Here is a 22199-nt window from a genome sequence, read left to right as displayed (position 1 = left end):
TTTCTCTCTAGACTCTACCATTTTAGATCAACTTGTCCATTCTTTTTAAGAACATCTATTTACTGCCATGGAAAATAGAGATTATACTAAAATCCAAATACAAAATTGCATGGAGAGTAGAAATACCCATAGGTAAGTTCTGGTAATAGACATGAACCACCTGTAGCTTATGCCCATCCATATTGATATTTACAGCAGAGAGAGGTATACAAGAAACCACATTCAGATTGATTTGTATGTTGGCACACACACAGGCATCAATAATTGGCTTCTCATTATCTTGATATAGCATTCTGTTATTGCAACAGATTCAGCTGCACCTCTTGAAAAATTATTCTTAATTCTTTATTGATTAATATATTCAGTAGGTATTTATTTGATACTCTCTGTGGGCAAAGTACCATACCAGATACTTTGGGGGTGATAAAAAATACTTAAAGCTTAGTTTCTATACTCTTGAAAAGCTTACGGCCTAATTGGGAAGGCAAGACATACAATATGAACATATAACTTTACTCATTCCACAATCAACTATCAAATGCTTACTATTTGTCATTACTGTGCTGGATATTAGGAAGCAAAGGTGACTGTAATAGAATCTCTTTCCTGGAGACTCACAGTCAACACATATGATAATGACGAGGATTCCAGAAAAGTTATACGTGTGATAGTCTGGGAGCACGTGTTGATTCTGTTGAGAAAGTGGCTGCTACCGAGAAAGGGGCGTTTTCACTCAGAAGATACTTGCCTTTTGGCCAAGATAGGAAGCAGTGTGGGCATAGGCCCAGAAATGTGCAGGTTTGGTTGGGGAAGGGCTACACATGAAATTAACCATCATGGGGGTGGGGAGGGTGGGGCGGTGGGGATAGGGCTGGAGACTGGACAGTGGCCAAGTGTTAATGGCTGATGCTAAGGAGTCTGCATTTCTCCCATAGGCTGGGGGTGGGGGGTGGGGGTGGTCTTAGTTGAGGTCTTTTGGGGAGACTATTAATGGACTTCAGTAGGCCTGTGAATACTCTAAGATTATAAGCAAGATCTGTGTATCTGTAAATAAGGGTATTTTCCTGAGGTCCAACATCCAAAGAAGGTTAAAAGGCCTTATCATAGAAGTTGAGGAGACATGAAGGATTTCAAATAGAGATCCATTTTGCGTGGTAGAACCATTGCTTTTGCTGTAGTGTGGAGGACAGGTTTGTGATGTGGGGGTACAGACATGGAGTTGGAAAGGCTTTCAAGAAGACTCATCATGTCTGTACATTCATTCAGATGGCAAATATTTTTTAATTGCTTAACTGTGTTTAATCACTTAACTCCCGAGCATGAGCTGGGAGACCGTGATAAGTAAGGTAGCCACAGTCTCTGCCATGGTGGAGGCTATGGTGTATGGAGTAAGACAGATAATTAAACAGAGCACAACAAAATGTTGGTGCATTGCATCAATCATTTATTTATGCCCTTGTTTATTCAACAATTATTTCTATGCTAGACTCTCTTCAAGATTTTGAGGGAATGAAGTTTACATTTGGGGAAGACACACAATAAAATAAACATTAAAATCTGGTTTGCTGTTGGGTAGTGGTAAGTGCTATAAAGAAAAAACCAAAGCAGTGTAAGAGGGTGGAAAGTAATAGGGAGGCTCCTTGAGGAAGGTCAGGAAAGGCTCCCTGAGAAGGTGAGAAACTCTGCATGGAATGGGGAAGCAAGTTATGGAGAAGAGAACTTAGATTATTGATTTATTATAAAAGGATATAACTCAGGAAGAGCCAGATGGCAGTGATGCAAGCTACAAGGAGGAGGTGTAGAGCTTCCATTACCCCCTCCAAGTGTGCCACTCTCCCTGAATCTCCATGTGTTCACCAACCCAGAATCTGTCTGAACCCCATCCTTTTGGATTTCAATGGTGGCTTCATTACATAGGCATGATTGATTAAATCATTGGCCATTGGTGATTGATTCAACCTCCAGCCCTTCTCTCCTCCCCAGAAATCAGAGGATAGGCCTGAAAGTTCCAACCCTCTAGTCATGCTTGGTTCCCCCGGCAACTAACCCTCATCATTAGGTGGAGTCCCAAAGTCACCTCATTAACTTAACAAGACACTTTTGTTGCTCCCATCACTTAGGAAATTCCAAGGGTTTTAGGAGCTCTGTGCCAGGAATGGTACAAAGAGCAAATATATATTTCTTGTTATAAATGACAATATCACAGGGAGTGGAAAGACCTCTATGACAACAGGGAGAGCTCAAGATGCATCTAACCTAGTTCATGGAGTTTGGCAAAACTCCCTGGAACAACTTAAGTTTAAGCTGCACACTAGAGGATAAATAGAAGTTATTCAGGGGAGAGGAGGGGTGTTCCAGGCAGAGGGAACAGTATGTGGTAATGCTTGAATGCCTTGGGTGGATCATAGGGCCATAGAGCCAAAATGGGAATGCAGGAGTAGGAGCAGGCTTTTTGGGAAAGATACTTTAGTTCTGCACACGTTAAGTTTGAGGTTTCTTTGGGTCATTTGAGGGGAGCTTCAGAGTGGGTAATTAGCATCTAGGAGTGAAGTCCAGGAGAGGGTTATAGGATGGCAGTTGGGTGTGGCCGTACACATGGCTGAGATTCCCACAAAGAGAAAATGTCAACTCAGGATGACAGAGGGCTGAGGGCAGAACCCTGAGGAACATTGGCATTGAACTGGTGGGGCAAGAAAACACTGCAAAGGAAATAGAGGTGGAGAACTTGCCGGAGAGATATAAGCCAGTGTCTAATTAGGTGTCAAGAGAAGTGGTGAAGACTTTAAATGCTGTAAGAATTCCAAATTGAACCAGTGTGCTTTGGAACGTTTAGGATAAGCCTTATGGAAGATGAGGAGCTATAGCTTGGTTTTATCTGATAGATGAGATGTGTATAAATGATGGAAGGCGGTGACTACTTGAGGAGTGTACTGTGAGCAATTTCTCAAAGATGGATTTGATAAATTTTTTTTTTTTGTGAGGAAGATTAGCCCTGAGCTAACATCCACGCCAATCCTCCTCTTTTTGCTGAGAAAGATCGGCTCTGCACTAACATCTATTGCCAATCCTCCTCCTTTTTTTCCCCCCAAAACCCCAGTAGATAGTTGTATGTCATAGTTGCACATCCTTCTAGTTGCTGTATGTGGGGCGCGGCCTCAGCATGGCCGGAGAAGTGGTGCGTCGGTGCGTGCCCAGGATCCGAACCCGGGCCGCCAGTAGTGGAACGTGCGCACTTAAACACTAAGCCACGTGGCCGGCCCCGGATTTGATAAAATTTTGATCAGGGAGCTACGAAGAGACTGATACTGGTTGGAGCAGGGAAATCAAGAATTTGAGCTTAATTCTGTATGTTGATGATTTTTGGTGTGTGTGTGTGTGTAAGATTGGCCCTGAGCTAACATCTGTGCTCACCTTCCTCTATTTTATATGTGGGCAACCGCCACAGCATGGCTCAGTGAGTGGTGCGCTGGTCCACGCCCGGGACTCGAACCTGCAAACCCCGGGCCACTGCTGAAGCGGAGCTCACAAACTTAACCAGTATGCCACCAGGCCGGCCCCTGTATGTCAATGATTTTTTAACTTGAGTTTTTCTGGATTATAGCTCCTCTAGAATTACAGGCAGAAGTTTGAGAGTTTGTTTATGTGTGTTTTCTAGGAAACATAGTTTCAGTTTTCATTATATTGTTAAACAGGTCCATAACCCCCCAAAGAGGTAATGATCCACAGATACAGGCAATGAGAGGTTATTGAAAGATGAATCTTGTATCATATGACAATTCTTTTGGCAGAGGCTGGTGGGATGAGTTTGAGGAATGATGGGAGACAGACTAATTCTAGTAATTCAGACATGGAGTATTAATTTCTCAGGCAAGAATGATGAAAACAAGAAATGCAAAGAATGATAGGCATAGTGTTCTGAAGAAATAATTGACTAAATTTGATGATGAATTAGATGTACGAGGTACATTTAGCAAATATTTATTAAGGACCTACTGTGGGTTGGTTAAAATGGGGAGCAAATGAGACATGATCCCTGCCTTTGTGGAATTTACTGTTTACTAGGGAACATATATTTATCAATAATCACTCAAATCTAGGACTCAAAATTGTGGTAAGTGCCATGGAGAGAAAGTGGAGGGAGCTTTGAGTGCACATAACTTTGGGGACTTGATTTGGTGAGGGAGCCTCATGAAGTTATCCTACTAGTACTTAATTATCCCGCATTTCTAGGACGTGGACATCTGTTGGTTCTTTTAATTTAGCTTTGCAAAAATATTTCCTCCAGAAACCAAGGCTTTAAAAAATTTTTTTAAATGCTTAGCTAATCAGGGAAATAATGCTTTTGGATGGCTGATACTATGATTTATGGTTGGAAAAACAACGGTATTCGATTACGTTGAGCTTCAAACTTTTCCTTTGATTAATGGAAATCTTCCTGGCAAATGCTTTTTATTATGCTGTGTTTTTACTTGGTCCAAGAGAGTCTACTCTCTGGACCCAATATGAATGCCTTCAGACATCTCTCTTAATCATATTGAATATGTAATATCAGTGGGGTATCCATTTGGAAATATTTAGCAGCCAATTGATGTAATGAAAATAAAACTAAATCTAGTCAGTTGAGTTTTCAATTTCCATAGGTGCAGCTGGGTTGTCTTTTGTTGTCTGATCTCGTGCTTCTGCCGTCCTTTTCTCTGCCATTACTCCATTCCTTAGCCACTTGTGTGCCTCAAAGTTGCAATGCATTAAGTCACTGATGAAAAACATTCCTACCTTTATCACTTAAGCTTCTGCCTTACTTCTTTTCAGAGACTCTTTAGAGGGATCTGTATGACTGAAGAACATCTAATCTCTTAACATGTAGCTTGGTAAACTAATCAACTTCTTATCTGAGTCTTATGAGAAAGTGCCCAAGATGAGAAACTATAGAGGTTTGGTGAAAATTCAGTGAGAAAGAGGTGGGAATTTTACAAAGAGGGAGGTGTTTTAGCAATTTGGCTAAACAATTATTTAAATCTTTACTTAGAATAAAGAGATAAGGGCTTGGTTAGGGTTTCTGAAGCCTCTTATTAGGAAAGCAGAACCTGAAGACATTTAGAACATGAAATCAGAGTAGTGAATTTTGGTCCTATGAAAATAAGTAGAAGCCAAAGGGCCTTTGAGGCTGAAGGAGAGGAAGAAAGATTTTCCTAAATGTGGTATAAACACTTCCTACTAAAGAGGTGTGAAGCTAAATGTGCCAGGTTTATGACAGGTGCAGCTGGGGCAGGCCAGGTAGAGAGCAAACAGAAAGAGATGAGTCCAGGATCTCTAACTGGGCTCATCTCTGGGGACCTATCTAACCACAGGTTGGTGGCTGACCCATGCTTGCGGCTTGGTCTGAGTCCAGACGTGGACACCTCCCACTCTGTTCCTTTCCACTGCGGATGTTTAGGCCAAGTTACCCTGTGTTCTAGGGACACAGATCTCTGTCTGGAGGCAGTTGTACCAAATTAGCTTGGTCTAATGGATACTCAGACAACTTGAACATGTTTCAAGGTGCCACAGGGCTTTGCAGCCCATGAGAAGATCTCACTTGCCTTTTAGCTAGGTCTGGATTATATTCTTTTCCATGACATCCCGGTTTGGGAGTCGCCATGGAGCAGGGCTGGGCCAAAGTGATAACTGACAATGTTACATACATGAATTTCCAAGTTGGATAAAAACGTTGCTTTACAGAGAGGAAATATGGCCTGTGTAATTTCCCTCTCTTCGTTTTGGATGCCCTCTGGTCTTATGCCCTATGTCTGCAGCGGATTTTCAGTATACCAGGGCCATCTCAAAGAAAAAGTATAGATGAAAGACATTTTGCTGACAGTATACATCTCTGCTAGATCTGGGGAAAATGGACTTTTGCTATTACAGCTTTTACCAATACTTTAAAAAATACCATTTGCATATTCCTTTTATATTGTTGTGAAAATTATCACTTTATGGATTCAGTCATTGATTAATTCACTTGATATCAATATTTATTGAGTCCTTATTCTGGATGAGGCACTATGCTATAAACACTCAGGGTTGCAAAGATGAATAAGACACAAGAAACTTAGCAGACAGCAATGGAGACGAGAATATACAGTTGAAGGAGTAATAATGTAGCAAGCAGCAGAGGAGAAGGAAAAAAAATCTACTATCTAGTTCAGAACAGGGGTAGTTGTTTCTACCTAGTGTGTGGGGACTAGGAGTGGCTGGTAAGAGAGGAATTCATAAAAAAGATGACCTTAAGAGGCAATAATCTCCTCAAATCCAGTAGGATGGCTACTATTAGAAAAACAGAAAATAATAAGTATCGGGAAGGATGCAGAGAAATTGGTACCGTTGTGCGTTGTTGGTGGGAATGTAACATAGTGCAGCCACTATGGAAAACAGTATGGCAATTCCTCAAAAAATTAAAAATAGAACTACCATATGATCCAGCAATCTGACTTCTGGATATATATCCAAAAGAATTGAAAGCAAGATCTCACAGAGATATTTGAATATCCGTGTTCATAGTAGCATTATTCGTAATAGCCAAAGATGGAAGCTACCCTAGTGTCTATCAATGGATGAATGGATAAACAAAATGTGGTTTATATACACACACAATGGAATATTATTCAGCCTTAAAAAGAAAGGAAATTCTGACACATACTACAAGGTGGATCAACCTTGAGGGCATATGCTAGGTCAAATAAGGCAGTCACAAAAAGACAAATACTATATGATTACACTTATATGAAGTACCTAGAGTAGTCAGATGCACAGAGACAGAAAGTAGGATGGTGGTTGCCAGGGGCTGGGGAGAGGAGCAAATGAGTTGTTTAATGAGTTGGAGTTTCAGTTTTATGAGATGGAAAAGTTCTGGAGATTGGTTGCACACCAATGTGAATACACTTAGCATTACTAAACTGTACACTTAAAAATGGTTAAGATGATAAATTTTATGTTATGTTTATCTGACTACAATTTTTTAAAATTCAGTGTTTTATTCTGCAGGGGCAGGTGGAGGATACTTGACGCCTTGGAACTTTTGCCCATGCATATACTATTCATTCATTCATTCATTCAACAAACATGTATTGAACAGCTGCTATGTGCTGGGCACTGAGCTAGGTACTGGGGCTCTGATGCTTAACCAGATTCATCGTCACTGGGAATCTGTCCACATCATGCTTGTTTATCACCCCTTCACCAAAGGCACTAAGCTTCTAAGGTTAAATATTCACGGCTCTTTCCTACTGACTTGAATCACGCATAAGACGTTAGTAAGCAACACGAAAAAGATTTGAGGTTGACTGGGGGCAACAATTCGATGGCATTGTGATGAAATGGAAAGAGATGGGTAACAGAATGTGAACTAGAATCAAAAACTGCGAGCTAGTGCTCTCTAAGGATATTAAAAGATAAAGAACTCCTGTTTGACATGCCAACCTAAGAGCTAAGTCATTTAGAATGGAAAAAATTGGCAAACCCAAGGAGCTGATATTTTCTGGATATTATGGCAAGTATAGTTTGTGAACCACTGCCACAAGATTGTGGACAGTATTCATGAGTGAGAAGGGCAAGGAAGGATCATAAAATTTGAGCTAATAGGAAAGACAGGGCTTGGGAAAGGGAGGACCAGTGAAGGTCAGTGTGGTCTGGTTATTTGGTTGGGGAATGGAAGCAGGAAGCACGGGCATCCTTGGGACCAAGGGACCCTGGAAGGTCTATCTTCAAGGCACTTTATCTCATCCTAGGTTTTTTTTTTTTTGAAACCTCATAGGAACCTTCACTCCATCTATCCTTCCAATATCTTTCTACTTCTCTTTTTTTCCATACACCCTGGAACATTCTATTCATTTATTTAAATATTGAGTGCCAACTACATACCAGGCACCATGCTGGGCTCTGGCTGTATACCCCCAATTCTCTTATACCAACTTCATTTAGTTGCACATGCCTGGAAAATCCTGGATCGGCATAATTTCTGCTCCTATACCTGGTTAGATGAGAGACGCAAACTTAGTCTCATCTACTCCTTTTGTTACTTCTTTTCTCCCTGTTTTCTCCCAGGTGTCTTCACCGAGGCTGTTCCTTCTATCTTGGTCTTTAATCCCAAATGCTCTACTTTCCTTCTTGACTTTTTTATGTTTTCCTCTTCTTCAACCATTCTCTCTCCGCTGGCCCATTCCCCTTCAGTCTTCATGAAGCCCTCTCAGGTCTCTTCCATTCTAAAAATCCTTTTTTGTCTTTATCTTTGTTAGTGACCACCCTATCTCATTCTCTTCCCATTCTCATCCAAGTTCTCAAAGGAATGGCCTTCGCTCACTTTCATTTCCTTATATTCCATCCACTTTTCTAGCCATTGGATTTTGGTTTGTGCTCATATGCTCTACTGAAACTCCTTGCTAAGTGTCCTCTTTGTCCAATCCAATTTCAATTTATCAGTCCTTGTTTTATTGGACTTTTCTGCCTCGTTGGGCACTATTGATCACTCTCACCTTATTAAAGCTTTCTACTTCCTTAAAACTTTTTACTTCCCCATTTCCTTGGTTCTCTGAGAACTTTCTGACTGTTTATTCTCAGTTTCTTTTCTGGGATATGCTTCCTCCGTGAAATTTTTAAAGGTTGGTGTAATCATTTGTGTTCCTCTGTTCTCATCCTACATGTTCTTAATGAGAAGTATTGAATAGTGAATAATATCCTTAAATAATAGTCAAGTTATAAAAACTGATATCCAGAGTTATCTGGAAACAATGACACAAAAATTTGAATTATCTTTCTATACATGTTCTACGTTGTTCATCAGTTCATCTGAGTTTCAAATGCTCCAGCTGTTTTATGCTTTGTCTCTGTTTCCTAGAGACCCTTACTGTGGTCTAGAATTGGAATTAACATTGGTGTCTAATGGTTCTGAGTTAATTGCGAATCCCTGAAAAAATGAATAAGTCTATTAGAAACCAGCTAATTTAATTCTGTCATTTTTTTGGATAATATATTCTGGTGTAGGCAGTCCATTTTTAAAAGCAAGTTTGCAATAAACAATTTCCCCTCAAGGTTAATATAATAGGCAAACACCTTTTGCTGCAACAGACGGCAAGAGATAATGAAAGATTAGCTTACATTATGATTCATTATTTCAAAATGTCAGAATAAAGTGGATCTGCTGCATCTCCCAAGCCTCTTATTCTTTAGAGCAGACTGCATGTTTCACTTTTCTCTTGTTAATGGATTCACTTTTTTTTTCCTATTTTTTTTTTCCAGGCCAAATGCAGATAGTCGACGCCAGGGAGGTAGAGAGAGACTGGCCAGCTCCGGTGACAAGGGAAGCATGGCCATGGAATCTGCCAAGGAGACTCGCTACTGTGCAGTGTGCAATGACTATGCCTCAGGGTACCATTATGGAGTCTGGTCCTGCGAGGGCTGTAAGGCTTTCTTCAAGAGAAGTATTCAAGGTAATAGTGTGTTGAGAACGACTTATTATATTTTTAATCCCAAGAAGGGAAGCCACTGAGGAAGGCATATGATCAGCCATTTGTACAGAACACTGGTATGTAGTAGGTCCACTAGTATCTTTGGTAGAAACATGGAGAGGAAACAGGATCTCAGGAGAAGGAGTTGACAAATGCTAGGGCAGTTGTTACTGAGTGATTACACTTCCTCCATTTAGCTAGATCCAAACAGTCTTGAGCAAGTCTACAGGAGGAGGATTTCAATAGCTGGGTCTCTGAGATGATGTCCATGCTCTGATTATGGGATGGCAGGTGGATATTTACGTGTTACAGGCAACCAGGCTTATATGATATAGTGTGATATTAACTGGCCATACATATTCTCTCTCTACCTTGGCTTTGTCCAGATAGGTATTCCATTCTGATCTTTGCTCCAGACCAATTCTAATTTAACTTATTCTTCTCTTGCTCTTCTTCCATCTGTTGGTTGTCTCAATGGACGACATGACCTTTTGCTAAAATGAGAAGACTCAATGGCTGGTGACTTGTAATAGGGGACGTATTATCTGTACCAAGCAGTTACTAAATATCCACCTGTGACATTTCATTCACTGGTCTACCATGCTCCTATTCTTATATATAGTTTACCATGTGCGGCTGCTCTGATATACTGACAGCTACATTTTATTTCTATTCCAGGACCGTCTATATTGTTGCATTATAAGTATACTCTGGGGGAAACATCAATCATTTTACTACCTAAAATCTCTATGCTAAAAATCCTCTGTCTGACCGCAACAGAGGTCTGAGAGCAGTTTAGACTAACTGAATAACTTTTTGTCTTAATAGTGGAGCATTTTTCTCTGTTCTTCTTCCTTTACCTTTTCAGCTTATGCAAAGTTTGGTATATAAACACTAAGAATATTCCTGATGGAGTTTTTACGTGATTCTCTCTATGGAAATCGAGGCTTCAGTAACTTGTTGAAAACCAGACTCTACTAAATTAATAGGTTCTGATAGGAGAAGTGATTCTTCCGGACTTTTTGCTGTAGCTCTTCACTGCCCTGATATGGAATGAAAGCTGGGGGAGGATACACACAATTTTTGTTTTTCCTTCCATTGCTAATAGGATGGGTTTCTTGTTTTTTAAAAAAAGCTGTTCATATCTTAATAGAATACCATGTGAGGTCAGGTTGGTCCATTTTAAAAGCATTTTCTTTGACAATTATTACTTTCAACATCTTTTAGAAATCTACTGTTAGACTCAGACTTTTTTGTTAGAATTTTGATAAAATTTACGATATTCTCTGAGAGTAAATTTTTGTTTCTATAAATATATAAACACACACGTATATATCTCAACATAGATTATTTAATTTTACTAGCTGATACTATCTTAATTTAGAAAAATGGTATTTATATTTTGGTTTAGGTTAGTATAAACCCTTAAAGGTTTTTTGACAGTCACCTTCTTTTGTGATTTTGCTCTTTATTTGATTTTATATAATATAAAATACCATTATTTTCACCAAGCATTTAGTCTGATATTGGAAAATCATTTGACAGAGGAAGATTTAGTGCATAAGTTCAACAACACACTTGGACGAGTCATTTTTCTGAGACTGAGTTCCATCATCAGTAAAAATGGTTTAAAGCAGTGGTCAGCAAAGTTTTCCTGTAAAGGCCCAGATAGCAATGTGTTTAGGCTTTGCAGGCTATATCGTCTCTGTCGCAGCTACTGGCATCACAGCCTGCAAGGAGCCATAGAGAATACGTAAATAAATGAGTGTGTGCCAATAAACCTTTATCCACAAAGTCAGACAACTGGCCAGAACTGGCCTGTGAGCCATAATTTGCTGACCCTTGATTTACTATATGAAAAGGGAATAGATGGGGGCTGGCCTGGTGGCACAGCGGTTAAGTGCGTGTGCTCCGCTGTGGTGGCTTGGGGTTCAGATACGGGGCACGCGCAGATGCACCGCTTGTCAAGCCCTGCTGTGGCGGCGTCCCATATAAAGTGGAGGAAGATGGGCACGGATGTTAGCTCAGGGCCAGTCTTCCTCAGCAAAAAGAGGAGGATTGGCAACAGATGTTAGCTCAGGGCTAATCTTCTTCACACAAAAAAGAAAAAAGCAAAAAAAGAAAAGGAAATAGATGGTTTCTAAATCTAACGTTTTGATTATTTATGTTTATTGAGAACTTACTCTTACCTGAGTTAGATGTTCTGAGGGAAATAAAAATACGTGTAAGACAATCCATAATCCCACAAAATTTATAATTTATTTGGGAAATTTATTTGGGGAGGCAAAGGTACTTGTTCTCATCATAGAATTAGAGAGTAAGTCAGTATAAAGTGCTACTGTATGAAAAAGATAAGGAAAACACTAGATGAATATAATAAAAGGAAATATTGTTAATTATAAATGTAAGATTATTGAGATTGAAGGTAGAAATTATCTTCTTCCAAGGAATAATAGCAATGTTCCTACAAATTATTTTCATCATGTGTATTCAGCATTTACGACTGTACTACATAACTTCATGTCAAACTTAGTATTGTCTCTAGGCATTAAGACATCAGAATAGAAAACACAGAAAAAAGAAAAATACACATATGAAAAAATCAATGAAAAAAATGTGAGCTTATAAAAATAAATATTTTATTGGTTTGGCATTATCTTGAGTTGAAATATTTTTAAAAATTTTTGCTTACTCTTTGGTAGTTAAAGTATATATCTGATCTCTATCTTGTATATACAGATCAAAGAATAGGATTTCATTGTACTGTAAATTGTACTATATAAAATTATACTCTATAAAGTTCATAAAAGTGCAATTTCTACCTGGCTTCAGAAATTTCTTATTTATCATGGGTTGAAGTCACTTATATAAGGTTTCTTAAGTGAGATGACTATTGAGTTCAAAGTTCTGGAAGAAGCCTAGAAACAAAGAAGAGTTGTTAACTTTTAGAGGTAGAGAAGGACCTTAAAAACTATTAAGTTCACTAATTCATTCATTTTTTCATGGATTGCCTCTACTAGGCAAAGCATCGTGCAAGTCCCTGAAGATACAATTATAGGAAAGACACAGTCCTTGCCCTCATAGAACTTATAAGGTAGTGGGAGAGAAGGACAATGAACCCAGCAATTAAATTACAGTATGACAAGTGCCAAGATGAGGGTGAATGCAGGGTCTTACAGGAATCCAAACTTCACTAAGTCCTGGTGGGGGTTGAGTCAGGCTCTGAGAAGGTTCCCTGATTTAAAATTAATTCTGGAGGATGAGCCAAGTGAGCAAAATGAAGAAGGAGGAGATGAGTGTTCAGTCATAGGAATGAGCATATGAGCCAAGACCAGGAGGTAAGATAGAGTTTGGGGAGTTCTGTGAATAAATAGTAACAAAATTAATTTACCATTAGATTAAACAAAGACATTCCTAGGGCCATGTATTTATTCTTATACTTTTACTGCGTAAAAACAAAGTAATTTATTTCCTTTTTGCTTTAATAGCCTTTCCGCATATTTGATTAGTTTGTGCATACAAAAGGGAAATACCAGAGCGAGTTTAATGGTTTCTAGTCCCATTTTCTCATCATAGTCTTGATAACTTACAACTAAAAAGTTTTACTGAGCTTCTGTGGCTCTTTATAAATCACACTGCCCCTCAAACCTGTTTAAGGACAGTGAAGAGTCTGACATGCGGGTAGAAAGTTCTGAAGATGCTGTAGCTCTCCCTGTTTTTCTTGTTACTTAAGAAGAGAGGTAGAAGTGAGTATCCATCAGATTACTCTAGTGCTCTAAGTGTTTTAGTTGAAGAGGTAAAGTGTGTGACTTGAAAGCATACAAATTTTCATCCACTACTTAGTGTACAAACTTGATTACTCAAGAAATTGAGTCATGGCCTCCAGTTGAAAATACTTTTTTTTTTTTTAAAGCAAAGTCAAGGATGTTATTTAAGGGAGAGATAAAAATAAATAAATTCTATGAATTTATTAATCATTGCAGGTGGAGAAGCAATGATCCTTAAGATATGTTGTAGCCAGAGACTCTTGGATGAGTTATATAAGCAGACTTGGTTACAGGTTCAGCAGCCAGGTACAACCTTTTAGTATTATTCCAAGGAAAAAGGACTCCATTGAGCTCACTGCTTCTCTTATATTATTATTTCAAGTGGTCACAAGGCACAGTGGAGGCTCAAGCCTGTCTATACACCCCTGGCTATGCTGCTGCTTCATATCCTCCCTCTAAGGCATATATAGGAGATGCTTAATGTTAAATCAAATAGACATGGCCCAGGCAGGTGTTGGTTTAAAGGTTACCTAAGACCAGGAGAACATGAAATCAGGGTGGAGTCTGGTTATGGTTCAACGCAGTGGGGGCGTTAGGTCCTGCAAGGATAACTTACAGCTGGATCCACCAGGCTCTAGAAAGTGTCAGGGTGAGACACGCCAGCACCCTGGATAGCTCCTTCTGCAGGGGCTGAGTGTAAGCAGAGACTTACTTTCTGCAGAACCTCTGGCCCATTTAGCTGGCTCCATCTGCTTTGTAAAGCTCTATTAAAAAAGAACTTAGTTCTTTTGTGCTTAAGAACTCACCCTGTTCACCCAAGATGGATTAGTTTTTACATTTAGTTTCACGTTTCCGGTTACCTTCTGGCTTGACATGTGCACCCATGCCTGGAAAAGACCAGAGGATGGGGGAGAAGTGAAGGCTGCTCTCTCATTACATAACTATTTTGTCTATGGAGTCCTTTCAGAGATACAGCTCAAGGTTGAGATTCTGGCAATGTATACACAAAAAATACTAAATCTTTGTTCTCTCTATTCCACGTTTGCTCTTCTACAGTGTGGTCTCCATGCAACAGCAGGAGAGATCTTTTAGATGTATTAATCAGGTCATACAGTCTTGCACTTAAAACTCTCACTGCACTTAAAGTCCAGATTCCTTTCTATGGCTTAAAAGACTCTACATGTTCTTTCTCCTGCTTCCTTCTCCCCCCCATTCACTGTAATTCAGCCACACTGAATTTCTTCTTCTGACTCACCAACTGTGTTCCTTCGTCAGGACCTTCCCGCATGTGGCTTCCTTTTTCTCTTTGCTTACAAGACCCAGATCTTTACTTGGCTGGCTTCTTGTCGTTCAGATCTCTGCCCAAGACCACTTTCTCAGAAAAGTCTTCCCTGATTACCTTACCAAAAGTAACCCTACAATCCTTTGCCTCTAGTTTTTTCATCCTGTGTTAATTTTCCAAGGCCCTTAAATCCTGTATGAAGTTCTCCTATTTATTCATTTGGTTTATTATTGTCTGTCTGCACCAGATGCCACCTCCTCATATTCCTACCCAAACTTGGATGCAACCTCAGCGAGAGCTGATTTCTGGTGTGGGCTGCCATATTTGTTACTATAGCTCCACTGCCTCTAGTGGTATTTGGCACATCTCTGTTAAACAGTTGAATATGGCAAGTGGTCAGAAGGATGGTAGATACAGCCTGCTAGAGGATCTCAGAGAAGGGAGAAATTTCATTGGATAAGGCTAGCAGGACAAGTGTTGATGCAAGTGGTATATTTGATATAGGCCTGGAAAGAAGTGGGGGATTTTCATAGGCAAGAAGATGTTTGGAAAAGAATTCCAGAAATCTGATATAGCATAAACCAAGATATGCTCAGTGAAAATTGAGTAAATCAGCCTTGAGAGAACAGTGGGCTTATTGTCTCCTCTCTGCCTCTATATTTTCCCTCTTCAGCTCTCTAAAAGTAGGCATTCCCCAGCATCTGCAATCTCTGCTTCTTTTACTTTCTCATCCTTTTCTCCACCCAGTTTCCTAGGCAATCTCATACCTGTCTGTTATGGGTTGAAGTGTGTCCTCCAAAAAGATATATTGAAGTCCTAATCCCCAGTACCTCAGAATGTGGCCTTATTTGGAAATAGGGTCATTGCAGATGTAATTAATTAAGATGAAGTCATACTCGAATAGGGTGGGCCTTTAATACAATATGACTAATGTCTTTATAAGAAGAGGGAAATTTGGACACAGAGACAGGGAGGAGAGTGGAATGCCATGAAATGATGGAGAGAGAGATTGGAGTGATGCGTCTGCAAGCCAAGGAACACCAAAGATTGCTAGCAAACACAGAATCTAGGAAGAGACAGGGAAGGATTCTTTCCTACAGGTTTCAGAGGGAGCATGGCCTTGCTGACACTTGATTTCAGACTTTTAGCCTCCAGAACTGTGAGACAATACTTTACATTGTTTTAAGTTACGCTTTTGTGGTACTTTGTTATGGCAGCCATAGGAACAATATTTAAGACCTAATGTATCAAAACCACACAGGTGTCTCCCAAATCTAGCTCCCGCCCCAACCTTGCTTCTCCGTGACTCCGATGTGTCTCCATCTGACACTAGCCAGTCCTCCTCCTGACTGCTCTTATATCAGTTCCCTCACCACTCCCTCAGGCACCCACACTTACAACCTTGGAGTTGGCTAATCGTCATCTTTTCACTTTGTAGCTTTTGCCCCTGCTGTTTCCTATCAGAACTGTTGTGAAGTTCTGTTGATTCTGGCTCTTAAATGTCTATCCATCCAATTCTCGTTACTCAGAGTTAGCCCCATTCACTTTCACTAGGATCATTGCAATAATTTGATTTTTCCTTTTTCCTTCATTTAAGCCATTTGCTTCATTGTTTTTCCTTCTTCCAAGCCATTCTGCCCACTGCCAGTCTCTTAACATTCTTGAAGCAGATTGCTAGTCATGTCAATACTTTGTACAGAATGCTTTAATGACTGCTGTGGCCCATGGAATCATCCCTAGATGACCATTCAAGGATTTCCACAATCTTGCTCTTGTTTATCTTTCTAGTCATTTTAGTCACTGTTTCTGCTTCTAAAGTAGGCTCTCTAGACTGGACTACTTGCTGTTCCTCAAATATGACTATTCCACTTCTTTGCAGGGAATTTCTTTCCAGTCTTGCCTATAAAATTTCTTCTTATCCTAATCAAAAGTGACTGTCATCAAACCTTCTCTAGTGCAGAGATTCTCTCTCTCCTGTGGCTGTTTGTATTACTTTGTTCCATTGCCTAGGATTGCGGGTTTTTGTGTGTATGTCTCTTTCCCTTACTGACTGTGAGCACCTCCAAGTTCAGGTTCAAACCAAGGCTTCGTAATATAGAAGTCCCTCAATGAATAAATAAAATGATGAAAAGAAAGTTAGGATCTGTTTGTGGACTTTAGGTAAGACAAAATCATTACATTTTTTCAATAATGGGAGAGATATGACAAAACAGTCTTTAATTAAGATTAACTTGCCTGAGGCATATAGGCGAGACCAGAGAAGGGAGACAATGGAAGCATGAAGACTAATTTGGCCGATAAATTCGATATACAAATAAATAGGTAAATATTTATTATAAGCTATTTGATATTCAAATATTTGATATTCAAATAGCTTTAGACGTACTAAAAATCTGAACTTTTTGGTATTTGTGAAATGGGAAAAAAAGAGAATAGAATGGAGGATATTGTAATGAAAGAACCCTCATTGTTTTAAGATGATTCAATATGGAATACATGGAGAGAAAGGAGTTAAAGAGATTCAAAAACAGAGAGAGAGTGCTGTATCATTACCCGAACTAGGAAAATTAAGAGGAAGGCCAATTAGAAGAAGGATGGGGTAAGTTCAATTCCAGACATCCTGAGTTTGATGGTAGCTGGATATGCAGATAGAATTATCCAGCAGCTACAGAAACAGAGTCAGCACTCTGCAGATAGTCCAGGGGTGGAGATTTGAGTCAGTTTCCTCAATTAATTTTAAGGAAGCCTGGAAAAAAGAATGGTTTAAATACTTCCTGAAGATTGACCAATATTAATAATGAGGTAACTCCAAAAACTTCCTCTTGATTCTCATAATAATGTACGAGTTCCCTGGATCTTACCAAAACCTTATAAGAAGCATTATTATTAAAAATGTACGTTATTATTAAAAATGTACGTTCAAGGCTCTTTGAAACAGGAAAATCACAAATTAGCCCAACAGGGCCAAATGCTGCTCTCCAGAAGCTTACAATTTAAAAGAGAACATGCTGGTACCAACACATTAAGCTGTACAAATAGTAAACTGCAGGAACAAATATAAGCATTTTTATGATTTTCAAATAAAAAGCAAGCTTTTTTTTCCTTCAAATTATTCAAACTGTGGGGACCATAGACATCTTTTCTGATCCAGAGCTTGCCTAATCCTTCCATTATTTCTACTTCTATTTTTTACTCTCCATCTTGTGGTAACATGCATGTTGTGCAACAGAGAAATAAGACTATTGAGGCCAAAGGGCAGAAGAGTTTTACTGTGTACACAAATGAACTATCATGTAATTTTTAAATGAAAGCATTTATAACAAAACTTTTTAAAAGAAAGGTCTTCCCCCAGCTATCGGTAAATTTGTTAGATGTTTGGCTCCTAGTTGTTATCAGAGAAAAAGAAAGGCGCAATCCTGAAATTCAAGACCTTAAAACCTCCTTCCATGTGAGATTGGCATCCCCATTACCAATTTTAAGAGCTAGTTACTCTTAATGCCACAGTACGAAAATTAGATGTGTGTGCACACATACGTGCATGCATTTGAAAAAGGGCTCAGAAAAGCAAAATGATAGTCTTCCTACCTGTGAAATGACAGTGGCTCTTCTTTTTTTTTTTTCTTTGGCCAAGTAATCTTTATCCTGGAGATAATTAAGACAAAATGCATCTGACAAATAAAATCAGTATAGAACCCCTATTTCTTGGCAGCTCTTGTGGACACAGCTGAAGCTTTCAGAGGTCTTTCAAAACCATGGCAACAAATGCCTTTGAAGGGTAAGCAAAGGTTCCAAATGGTTTTAATCGCTGGTGTTTTTTATGCTACCACTTCAAGCATTCTTCTTCATTTTTTTGTTCATCTGATTGAAATTAAATTCCCAATTTCCCTACTAAGTGGTTCTGTCCCACTCTTTACGTTGACTATTTCCATTAAAGTGGTAGAGTTTGTGCCCATATCTGGTGGTTAAGCTTATCAGCAATTCCATTAGAAAGCCCCGTTTATGAGTGGCAATAATTTCGCACAAAAATTACAGATAGCCTTTAATGGGCACATTTTCAAAGGGCATCAACTAGCCCTCAAAATTATGTGCTGACACGGTTCTTACAAAACCTACCAATGGTGGCCTGTGGCCTAATCTTGTCTAAATTTCTCTATCCTTCATAGAAAGCTGCTGTTAATACCTTTAAAATCCTCTGTCCTTTTAAAGAGAATGGCCTGTTTCTCTGATACTCATTCAGGGAAAAGTATACTTTGAGAGGTAGGCTGCTCATTTCTGAACTATATGTTATACTTGACTGTTTCAGAACGATGTGTACTGGTAATACTATAACCTGCTTGCCTGGATTGTTGACTGAAAAATAATGTACAAGAAAGATCCATTTCATAAATCTGCCATCCACTTTCTAAAAATTTTTCTGCTACCATGTTAATTCTCCATTCATGTGTGAGTTATAGAGCAGAGTTGATATTTTTAAAGGAAAGAAATGCTTTACCTAAAAAAGAGAATGTACTGGGGAAAGTATTCTTATTATTTTCCCCACATTTTCATCTTCCTTTAGCTGAAACAAAAATAGTTTTTATTTTTTCAGTTGCTAAGAAGTAAAGAAACAAAGAAGAAAACTGAATTATTAAATGACAATTTCTCTCTGCACTAGGTACTAGTCTCTCTATTTTCTTTGATATAGAGTATATGGGTGTTAAATTTTATCTAAATGAGCATCATCTTTATCTGATTTGTTGGGCAGTTTCAAAATCATGGATTAAGAAGTGCAGAGTGAATGAGCAGAGAAATTCTAAAGTCATCACCCAAGGGTGGGTGGCTAGATTACGTTTATAAATATGATTTTTTTGTGTGATTGAAATCTAAGCACAATGATTTAAAAGAATGTCTTCACCACTTTAGTATATTTCATTAAGTGATGCACACAACATTTTCCTTATACATCAGAGAAGATAAATTACAGTTCTTAAGATAATCAAAATTCATAATTATTTTGTTCCTTTGACACTTCAGAGTTACTAATAAGGGAATTCATTTGAAAATTATATAGAAGTGTGTTCACTACTATTAACCAGTGCCATGATGGTAAATTATAGTCACTGTAGAGATGTTTTCCTCTTTATTTTTCTGATTGCTAGCATGCTGATTACTCCAAGTACAGTCTTCCCACTACACAAGCTCCTGCAGACCATCCCCATCCCCTCTCTACCTTGTCATGCGCCGTTCTTTATACTGGTCTCTGTTCTTATCAAGCTAATTTGCTCCGCATCCTCACCAATCCGTCGTGGGATTTATTTTTCCTCTGCCTGTGTGATCTGGTACATGCTGTCTCTCCCCTTCTCACCATCCAACCTGACTTCTAAAGAAGGTTGTCTTCCTTTTACCAGACTCAATTCTTGTTTTCCTTTATTGCTATCTTCTTAGCACCTGTATATACACCTACAGACTTCCCTGTTTCTTCCCAGCCTCTTTCCCAAAGAGGGCTAACTCTTTGAGCTCAGGGACTTAAAACAATTTTTTTCATGCAACAGATACTTATTGAATTACCATTTTATTTTAGCACTGGGAGAAATGCAAAAATATATAATCCAGAGATTCCAAAATCCAATTAAAGATTCGGCTTGTACAAAAATTGACAGGTTGTAATAATACACATTAAACCATAGAAGAGTTAAACTCAGCACAGCAAGAGATTCCTCAAAGCAGTATAAAGGGACAAAGGGGTGTTTCAGAAGATAATGTTACGAATTGAGAGGAGGGAGTAGACACAGCGCACTGGAGTCAACTCGAAGATGTTATGGAGGAGATAGTGCTTAAATTGATGTCTGTCCGGAGGACCGGGCAGAGAGTGCTACTTCTTTGTAAATGCCCCGTTATTCGTGGTTGTGATTGCATGCTCACGTCTGCATGTTCAATACGTAGAGCATTATATAGTATTTTAGAAGAGTGTGGATTTTGTACTATTTGTAACATATTTTTAAAACATATTCCATGCGTATATCTGTACTGCTATTAGCGATGTCTATTATGTATCCAGAGGTTGATAATACTTTATTCATTTCCAGGACATGAATAGTGTGCTATTTCAACTTATTTTTGAAGTTTGACATGGAAGCAATGTTAATAACAATCTAAAGATGTTTCTCTGTAGTAATATCTAACGTAGCTATTATGGAGGTAACTGTCTTTGATATTTGATGTGGAAGAAATCAGTTGGTCCCAAGCTAAGACATATTTAGGCAGGTTCAGCTTACACTCCGTAATTTTTGTGTTTGCAGCATTCTTGACTTTTTTCCTGGTTTTAATTTTATGAGATATTTATGGAAGGATGTTTTAAAAAATGGCTAGACTTGCTTCCAAGAGTTGACGTAAACTTTCCCATAATGTGAACCATTAGTAGATGACAAACTTAGATACATCCTTTAACTTTTAAAATTGTGGCAGTAAATTTGATCTTGGAAAAGGAAGACAATGGTTTGGTCAGCTTTTATCAATTATATACAGGGTATTTGAAGGATTTCAGTTCCCCTCTCTTCCGTTCTCTCTCTATAACGCTTTATTTTAAGGTTGGTACTGTTGATGCGGTTGGTGTAAATGAATAAGATAACAGCAATAAATGAATTTAGATCCCAGAAATGGACTTTTTTTCACTCTGCCACCTATCGTGGCTGTGTTCCTTCCTGACTTTTTGTAAATCCAAGGGGGGAACCAGGAGCAGGGTGTGTGCTAGTTCAGCTTTGAGGCTGAGGTATCCTGCTCCTTTTTTCCTGCTTTCATTACTAAGAGCATCAGAGTCACAATCCCTGATTTTGGATCCATTTTTCCTAGAAATACAAGTGCTGTTTAGGGTCCTGCATTTATTGCTCATCAAATGCATGTTAGGTAGCCACTTTTTCTGAATACAAGACAGGAGAAAGAGTTGAGTCAAAGGTTTCCTGTAAACATTTTTATGTGTGTGTGCATATATATTCACAACCACATGCACACCCACGTAAGCATATACATAAATATACATATTCACATACATACACATATATATATAGAGGGAAAGAAGTATTACAAACTTTGGGTGTATGTACTACAAAATATTAACAGTGACTATCTCTGAGTGATAGATTATCTAATTTTTATTGTTTTGATTATCTACACTTTTATTTTTCTACATTAAGCATCTTTTACTTGTGTAATAAAAACATTATTTTGAAGATCCATGTTGTGATTAATGAATTTCACAGTAGTATTTTCTTTACTCCTTCCTCAGTAGAGAAAGACTGTTGTGTATCTAGCAAGTCTTCATACTTTATTTTCAAAATGTCTTTTTTCTCTGTTTGCAAGAGGACAATTTTGCATTGAAGTGCAGCTTTCATTTTATTATTCATGAGCCCAAGTGAAATTGCATTTCACAGGTGGACATTAGGTAGCTGAGGCCAATAAAATATTATTCCTTCTGAGTTGTTGAGAAACTAGAACAAAGGAGGTAAAAGGCCTTGTGTTAATGACACCATCAGGAATCTAGGTCTTTAGAGCAGCTGACCTGACCAGCAAGGATAAAATATTTCAGCCATACAGCCAACAGTGCTTGTTTATCCTACCATACCTCCTGGGGAGGAAGAGCCAGCCTTCTGGGAGGCACTTGGGTATTTATCAATTGTTGATTGCAATTTCATAGTA

At 38.7% G+C, this 22199-nt stretch overlaps 1 protein-coding gene across 2 annotated transcripts in view; it reads left to right on the top strand.

Annotated features, from left to right (window-relative positions):
* Window positions 1-22199, top strand: part of ESR1 (estrogen receptor 1) — a 253330-nt gene that overhangs the window by 22058 nt on the left and 209073 nt on the right. For both annotated transcript variants that reach the window (XM_058534133.1, XM_058534134.1), the window contains exon 2: window positions 9271-9461. In XM_058534133.1, coding sequence (XP_058390116.1) covers window positions 9271-9461 — 191 coding nt within the window. The remainder of the gene's footprint in view (window positions 1-9270; window positions 9462-22199) is intronic.

This window comes from Diceros bicornis, chromosome 39, assembly GCF_020826845.1.
Source record: "Diceros bicornis minor isolate mBicDic1 chromosome 39, mDicBic1.mat.cur, whole genome shotgun sequence".
NCBI lineage: Eukaryota > Metazoa > Chordata > Mammalia > Perissodactyla > Rhinocerotidae > Diceros > Diceros bicornis.
This window is presented reverse-complemented; position numbering and strand designations above follow the sequence as displayed.